General features: G+C 44.5%; 1 protein-coding gene across 1 annotated transcript in view; it reads right to left on the bottom strand.

Annotated features, from left to right (window-relative positions):
* The window catches only part of LOC106576150 (transcription factor SOX-5), a 97,625-nt gene that overhangs the window by 67,915 nt on the left and 20,647 nt on the right, over nt 1–9,063 (bottom strand). The window contains 1 exon segment of the mRNA XM_045699761.2: nt 4,097–4,304. Within this exon segment, the coding sequence (XP_045555717.1) occupies nt 4,097–4,304 (208 nt within the window).

The raw sequence follows: 9,063 nt of genomic DNA, 5'->3' as shown, positions 1-9,063 counted from the left end.
GAGTGCTGCGTGTGGGAGTGCTGCGTGTGGGAGTGCGGCGTGTGGGAGTGCGGCGAGCGTCTGTGTATTTCTAAAGGCCTGAGACAAGCCAGTTGCCATCTATAGAGTCTTACAGTAGATACAATGACAGAACTAACACACTTGCAGCCAGTTGATCGAGAGGAGCAGTCAAATATTTCACTGTTATGTTGTGTTGGTAAATTTGCTCATGTTTTACCTACGGCTGCCATTACTAAAATATCTTCATCAGAGTTCCACCCGAATCCCGTTTCAGCTAACAAGCCTTATTTGTGTATGCAGCACGCATTCCTTTTATGAATTCATACGTGTGACAAGTCGAGCACTTCATTGGATAGTACAGTGACCCTGTAATGCAAAAGTTTCAAAAAGCTCTTTGTCAGGATGAGCTAATGTTCATGTGTTCAACGTTACGAAACGGGAATATAATCAACGGTTTCATTTTTGTATCGGTGGCTACAAAGGTTTTTTAAATGCTTCAATGTTGCATATTCATGAGATATTACATTCCATTATTTAGCGTTAACATCCAAATGTCCGCATTTAGTCAAAATAACATTAGTATGTTAATAGATATGGTTGTCGTCTGAACATTTGCATACGGATTATGCTGAATTTTTATATAGTAGGGTCTCTCTCTCCACCCTCACTCTTCATCTCCCCCCTTTTCTTCCTCCCCTCTTTCTGCATTTCTGTTCTGGCTGTTTTGTGTGTGTGTGTGTGTGTGTGTGTGTGTGTGTGTGTGTGTGTGTGTGTGTGTGTGTGTGTGTGTGTGTGTGTGTGTGTGTGTGTGTGTCCGTCCTCTGGGGTCTTTTGTTAACATGTTTCATCTTAACAGCACCGGTCGGGGAGATAATGACCCGTTCTGATGTGGCACCGTAGCCCTGCTAAGGGAGTGTGTGAAGCTACCGCTACCGCTTTCAAACTGTGTGTGTGTGTGTGTGTGTGTGTGTGTGTGTGTGTGTGTGTGTGTGTGTGTGTGTGGTTTGTATCTGTACCGCCTGGTTCACAGACAGACAGTCTTTATTGGGGTTATAGCATAGTTAGAGTCACCCTGTACAATAAACCCAATCCAACAACAGAACTCAAAAAGGTTCACAGCTCCCACACCGTCTAGCCAAGAGCATACAAGAGCAAACAACCTTTTTGACATGAACTACTAGCTTGAACAACTCCACATATCAACTGGAACAACCGTACCTGAGTATAACTGGCAAAACCATACGTCTCTGGGACTCACACAAGTGCGAAAACACACATGCCCCAGCACTGTTTTCTCACCTGTTGGGCCCTCTGGACTGGACTGTGGGGCTCAGTGCAGAGTCAAAACGGCCACAGGTAGAACGGTGTATTATTTCAACAGCAGAAGAAAATAGAAGCAGAAATGGGAAAATAAACATCAGTCCTAATAATGATCCACGGCCACAATTTCAAGAAATGCTTTGAGCAAATGACTTTGTATAGCGCCTGGTGCACTGACTGGTCTACACACAGCTCCATGCAGTGTGGCCGTCTGTTATATGTACTATAAATAACTTGTACTGTACACACACACACAACTACACACATGCCCGCATGCACACACTGCTGGCTTTGTTGTCCTGGCCTAGGTCTGTTGAACTTAGGGATCCACTGTAAGACTGTTGTGTGTGGCATACTCAAGAGTCTGAGCAAAGTTAAGGTGTCCACACACGCATATAGCAGCTGGATACACACACACACACACCCACCCTCATACACACACACACACACACACACCACACACACACACACACACACACACACACACACACACACACACACACACACACACACACACACACACACACACACACACACACACACACACACACACACACACACACACACACACACACACACACACACACACACACACACACAGACAGAGGAAAAATAGGGAGAGAGAGATAGACCATTACACCAAAGTTCTTAATTGGTACAAAATATATAGAGTACTGCACACACTACAATTACTTAGGTTTAAAAAGAAGCCCAACTGGAGACCTTCATGAGGCAGTGAATGAACTGAGAGAGAAAGCACACAGGGCATTCTACACCATTAAAAATCACATTCAAATTGAAATACCTAAAACCTAATTGAATGTGTCATTGAACCAATTGCAATTTATGGCAGCGAGGTGTGGGGTTTCACCAAATGGGGACAAACACCCCATTGAAACCCTGCATGCAGAATTCTGTAAGATTCTCCTACATGTCCAGAGGAAAACTACAAACAATGCATGCAGGGCAGAATTAGGCCAATATCCACTGATAATAAAAACTCAAAAAAGAGCAATCAAGTTTTAGAAACATCTAAAATGATGACCCCCCTCTCATATCATTACCAAGCCCTGCAATGCCAAGAGCTGAGCAAAGAAAATAGTCCCCTCATCCAGCTGGTCCTGGGGCTGAGTTCACAAACCTGTTCTACTAACACACTGAAGCCTCAGGACCAGAACATCCAATCAATCAGAATAAACCAAATTACAACACAGTCAAAACAAAACTACAGTGCTTATTAGGAAACAAAAGCACATTCACAAAGCAAAATGCAGTGCTATCTGGCCCTAAATCGACAGTACACCGTGGCTAAATATTTGACCATGGTTACTGATCAAAACCTTAGAAAAACCTTGACAAAGTACAGGCTCAGTGAGCACAGCCTTGCCATTGAGAAGGGTAGACACAGGAAAACCTGGCTCCCTGTAGAGGAAAGGCTGTGCAACCACTGCACAACAGCAGAACCTGAGACAGAGCTGCATTTCCTGACAAAATGTCAAAAATATAAAACAATTAGAGAGTGTCATTTCCCCAAATTTGAAACCCTTATTCAAGGTCCAATCTGTAAGTCGCTCTGGATAAGAGCGTCTGCTAAATGACTTAAATGTAAATGTAAATGTGAGATAGCGATAGAGAGAGCGAGAGAGAGAGAGAGAGCAGTAAAAGCCTGATGGTTCAAGCACTATCAGCTTGTAATAAAAATGCAAAGTGGTTGATAAACAATGGCTCTGGACAGCTGATGCTGTCTGCTCTGAAACAAAGGGCTGACTCTCTCTATCACACACACACACACACACACACACACACACACACACACACACACACACACACACACACACACACACACACACACACACACACACACACCCTGTCGCCAGGCTCGTTACAGAACGTGTTCGTTAGGATGGAGCAAGAGAGGGAGGGAGGGAGGCCTGGCACTATCACCTGCTACAAAAGGCTAAAGTGAGAGACAAAACGAAATACAAATTATGAGAGAGAAACATAGAGAGAGAGTGAAAGATAGATAGCGAGAGAGAGAGAGCATAGGTGTGTGTGTGTGTGTGCGTGCACTCGCGTGTGTGTGTGTGTGTGTGTGTGTGTGTGTGTGTGTGTGTGTGTGTGTGTGTGTGTGTGTGTGTGTGTGTGTGTGTGTGTGTGTGTGTGTGTGTGTGTGTGTGTGTGTGTGTTGTGTGTGTGTGTGTGTGTGTGTGTGTGTGTGTGTGTGTGTACGCGCGTGTGTGTGTACAGGTTATTTTAGTATTTTGGAACTTTTGTAAGTGTAATGTTTACTGTTCATTTTTTATTATTTATTTCACTAAGTGTTTATTATCTATTTCACTTGCTTTGGCAATGCAAACATTTGTTTCCCATGCCAATTAAGCCCTTTCATTGAAATTGAGTGATAGAGAGAGAGAGAAAGTGATAGAGAGAGAGAGTGATAGAGAGAGATAGTGATTAATAGTGATAGAGAGTGATAGAGCGAGAGAGATAGAGATAGAGAGAGATAGTGATAGAGAGAGAGAGAGAGAGAGAGTGATAGAGAGAGAGAGAGAGAGAGAGAGAGAGAGAGAGAGAGAGTGATAGAGAGAGATAGTGATAGAGAGAGAGAGAGAGAGAGAGAGAGAGAGAGAGAGAGAGAGTGATAGAGAGAGAGAGTGATAGCGCGAGAGAGAGATAGTGATAGAGAGAGACAGTGATAGAGTGAGAGAGATAGCGATAGAGAGTGATAGGGAGAAAAGCGATACAGAACAGTACATATTTGTTCATGGTGACTGACCTTCTGGTTCGTTTTTGATGAGCTCCTCCATCTTCCTCTGTTTCAGTGTGTCCACCACGTCAGCCAGGCTGCCCTTACGTCTCTCTGGGGTCCCCAGCGCTGCGGCCCCTGAACCCCCCTCCTCCACCTGCTGCTTACTGCCTGGAGAGGTAGAGGAGTTGTGCTGGGGGTAGGGGCTCAGAGACCAATGCTTACTGCCATCCTGGTCCTGCAGAAAGAGAGAGGTAGGGGAGAGGAAGTACGAGTACTTGTATTAAAGTATTAAAGGCCCAGTGCAGTCAAAAACATGATTTTTATACACAGGTTGGAATAATACTGTGAAATTGTGAAAATTATGATAATACCCTTTCAGTGTAAGAGCTTTTTTTTGGTGGGATGGAGTTTTGGCCTGCCTAGTGATGTCACCAGTTAACAGACCAATAAGAAATAGAGTCCCAAACCTCTCTGCCAAAAACAGCTAGTTTTCCGTTTTCCCCTCCCCACTCAGGCCTCACACCCAGAAAGTCCTCGCAAAATTCTTGATGGCTTGAATTCAGCTTATTGCTGATGTTTGTGGCAAAAGTAGAGAAGTATAGGGGGACGAGGAAAGGAGAAAGAAGGGAAGACAAGATAGAAGTGTAAACTCAGAGATCCGTATGGAGGAGAGGAAGACTACAGTAACTGGCATCCTCCCTCTCATTATCCCTCGTTCTCTCCTTCTTTTAGCTGGCTGTGCTACACTTTCATCGGTGGCCAGCCATCTTAAGTTAGGGCACTCACTCTCTGTTGGATCCTAAGGAATCTGCATGCCACTGACTTGGAGGTGGTTAACAGAGGAAAAAGACATAAAACAGAAATGATTTCACTCAGGCTGTTGGGAGAGAGCTACTGTAATGTCTTTCAAAGCCTAAACCGTTTCACTTTGAAAGAGATCCAATAAGCATTCCCACTAGTCCAAATGTCTCACTTGCAAGTTTTCTTTGCAAAAGAGCTTATTTGTGACAGTAAACTTAAGTTGCATCGCCATCACAAAAATGTACAGCAAACTTACACACAACAACCAGAAACTTACAGCAAGTTTTACGTCAAAGAACATTCTGGAATCATAAACTTTGATATTACCAACTCCACTGTCCTGTCAAGAGATTTTGCGGGGTCTCAGCTAAATGAACTGTGGTGACGACCTTGTCATGGTCAGCTTTGTGTCTGCACACACTTCAGCTGCCAACTTTAACAAGCATACACACACTTACACTACATCACACTGCACGCACGCACGGACACACACACACACAACACAGTAAAACAGGTGGTATGAGATAATAGGAACAGATTAGTCAATGCTGAACCCTGATTTACAGTTGGACTATTGACCTGAAAACACCTGACTTGTTTTGTAATGAAACTTTACCAAAGATCTCCCTGCTCCGGTTTTCTCCAGAGAGAAGAGTTTAGGGTTGTGTGTGTGTGTGTGTGTGTGTGTGTGTGTGTGTGTGTGTGTGTGTGTGTTGTGTGTGTGTGTGTGTGTGTGTGTGTGTGTGTGTGTGTGTGTGTGTGTGTGTGTGTGTGTGTGTGTGTGTGTGTGAGTTTATCCCAAGGAGAAGGCGGAGGACTGGGAGCGCTCTGCCTAACTCACACCTTCAGGAGGTACGCCAGTGTTTTACACACACACACACACACACACACACACACACACACACACACACACACCCTGCTATCGATATCACTTTGTAAATGATATCTCTTCATGCCTGTTGATGATGCGGTGAGCAGATGAGGTACTAGTATTGAACTTGTTTCCTGGTGGAGGTACAGTAGTGTAACTGTCTACTATGAACTGTACCATCCACAACAGATCATTCAGCAGTCTGAAGTCAGTTGGTTTCACCTTGTAATATTAATACGGCTTTCACTGTCAACGAACCGGCACGTTGCAGCAGAGAGACGAGCAAAGTCCAGAAGGGAACAGATTCTCACCTGGGAAAGTGCTCTTTCCCCGACTCCTCCTAGAGACGGTATACATGTACACTCACTCACACCACTCCCAGAGAGGAAGTCAACACGTTCAATAATTCACTCCCAAATGGGTTTTAGGGACGTGAATGAACGCCAGTGGATAGCCGAAGCAATAAGTGAAATTGAATTGGTGAGACATGTCACCAGGTTCCTTGGTCACGGTGAAGTATAATAGTGGCGGTTCTGTGTTTTTCTCTCATGATCTCCACGTTTCTAATGAGGTGACCATCTAGTCTGCTGATCACTGAAGGCTACAGAACTGTTAACTCTCCCCTTCATATTCCTCTGTCTCCCCCCCCCCCCCCCCCCCCCCAACACCCACCTCTCCCGCTCTCTCAATTCAAAGGGCTTTATTGGCATGGGAAACATATGTTTACATTGCCAAAGCAAGTGAAATAGGTAAAACAAAAGTGAAATAATCATAAAAAAATGAACTGTAAAGGACTAGAGATATTTCAAATGTCATATTATGGCTACAGTATATATAGTGTTGTAACGATGTGTAAATAGTTAAAGTACAAAAAGGAAAATAAATAAACATAAATATGGGTTGCATTTACAATGGTGCTTATTTTCTCTCTCTCTCTCTCTCTCGGCTGACACTGGAGGATGCTTACTGTGTGCTGGTAAACCGTCTGAGGAGTTCTGTGCGCAGGGGACGAGGGGGGCCTTGGTTTGAACTTTTTTTGTACTGTTGTACAACGATGTGATAACACTCTCTCTCCATCCTTCTCTCCCGGGATAAGGGAAGTCACATGAGAGAGAGGAGAATGGCAGTGGCTTTCCATCGGGTTGTAACTGGATCTGCACACATTAGCGAAGCATGGCATCTCCACCAGCCACGTCCACCTGTCCCATCCCATTCATTTAATCCACTGCACACTTAGCAAAGCAGCACTCTACATGTCTCGAAAATATGTCTTGAAAACAAAACAAACAGAAAAGAGAGCGAGATGGAGGGGAGGAGATTGCTCGGGTCTCTTTTCCTCCCTTCTGCACAGATGTCGTGTTGAGACGGCCACAATGAGGGTCGATTCTTAATCAAAGAGAATTAACACGCGATTCATCTTCAAAGTCGGCTACATTTTGACATTATTTCTGTGCGAAGCAGAGAGCAGATACTGTCATCCACATATCAGCAACTTAAATGGCTTATATTCTCCCTCCATATTATAATCCACCCGCCATACACAGACAACATATTTACTCATGCTATTCAAGTAGCCTGCAGAAGATTACAACAAACAGCAAGTCCAACTCAGGAATCAGCCTGACAACATATCTTACAGAGACCTGATTGTATTTGTGTGTGTGTGTGTGTGTGTGTGTGTGTGTGTGTGTGTGTGTGTGTGTGTGTGTGTGTGTGTGTGTGTGTGTGTGTGTGTGTGTGTGTGTGTGTGTGTGTGTGTGTGCGCGCTAGATTGATCATGTTTTAATAATATAAATGTATTTATGAATACTGTAAATGTTAGTCTCTGTCTTTAAAGAATAGTGTGTGTATGCATATTTGTCCGTGTCTGTGTGTGTCTATGTGTGTATGCATGTCTGTGTATGCTTTTGTGGTGTTTAAGTATGTTTGTGTGAGTGCCAGTATGTTTATGTGAGCGCCAGTGAGTGTGAGTCTATGCATTTGATGTGGCAGGCTGACAGTGAGTGTGAGTCTATGCATTTGATGTGGCAGGCTGACAGTGAGTGTGAGTCTATGTATTTGATGTGGCAGGCTGACAGTGAGTGTGAGTCTATGTATTTGATGTGGCAGGCTGACAGTGAGTACCAGTGAGTGTGAGTCTATGTATTTGATGTGGTAGGCTGACAGTGAGTGCCAGTGAGTGTGAGTCTATGTATTTGATGTGGTAGGCTGACAGTGAGTGTGAGTCTATGTATTTGATGTGGCAGGCTGACAGTGAGTGTGAGTCTATGTATTTGATGTGGCAGGCTGACAGTGAGTGCCAGTGAGTGTGAGTCTATGTATTTGATGTGGCAGGCTGACAGTGAGTGCCAGTGAGTGTGAGTCTATGTATTTGATGTGGTAGGCTGACAGTGAGTGTGAGTCTATGTATTTGATGTGGTAGGCTGACAGTGAGTGTGAGTCTATGTATTTGATGTGGTAGGCTGACAGTGTGGGTGAGTCTATGTATTTGATGTGGTAGGCTGACAGTGTGGGTGAGTCTATGTATTTGATGTGGCAGGCTGACAGTGAGTGCCAGTGAGTGTGAGTCTATGTATTTGATGTGGTAGGCTGACAGTGAGTGTGAGTCTATGTATTTGATGTGGTAGGCTGACAGTGAGTGTGAGTCTATGTATTTGATGTGGCAGGCTGACAGTGAGCACCAGTGAGTGTGAGTCTATGTATTTGATGAGGCAGGCTGACAGTGAGTGTGAGTCTATGTATTTGATGTGGTAGGCTGACAGTGAGTGTGAGTCTATGTATTTGATGTGGCAGGCTGACAGTGAGTGTGAGTCTATGTATTTGATGAGGCAGGCTGACAGTGAGTGCCAGTGAGTGTGAGTCTATGTATTTGATGTGGTAGGCTGACAGTGAGTGCCAGTGAGTGTGAGTCTATGTATTTGATGTGGTAGGCTGACAGTGAGTGTGAGTCTATGTATTTGATGTGGCAGGCTGACAGTGAGTGTGAGTCTATGTATTTGATGTGGCAGGCTGACAGTGAGTGCCAGTGAGTGTGAGTCTATGTATTTGATGTGGCAGGCTGACAGTGAGTGCCAGTGAGTGTGAGTCTATGTATTTGATGTGGCAGGCTGACAGTGAGTGCCAGTGAGTGTGAGTCTATGTATTTGATGTGGCAGGCTGACAGTGAGTGCCAGTGAGTGTGAGTTTATGTATTTGATGTGGCAGGCTGACAGTGAGTGCCAGTGAGTGTGAGTCTATGTATTTGATGTGGCAGGCTGACAGTGAGTGCCAGTGAGTGTGAGTCTATGTATTTGATGTGGCAGGCTGACAGTGAGTGCCAGTG

This window comes from Salmo salar, chromosome 17 (assembly GCF_965601325.2).
Source record: "Salmo salar chromosome 17, fSalSal1, whole genome shotgun sequence".
Lineage (NCBI taxonomy): Eukaryota > Metazoa > Chordata > Actinopteri > Salmoniformes > Salmonidae > Salmo > Salmo salar.
Note: the sequence above shows the minus strand (reverse complement) of the source record. Positions and strands in the feature narration are given on the sequence as shown.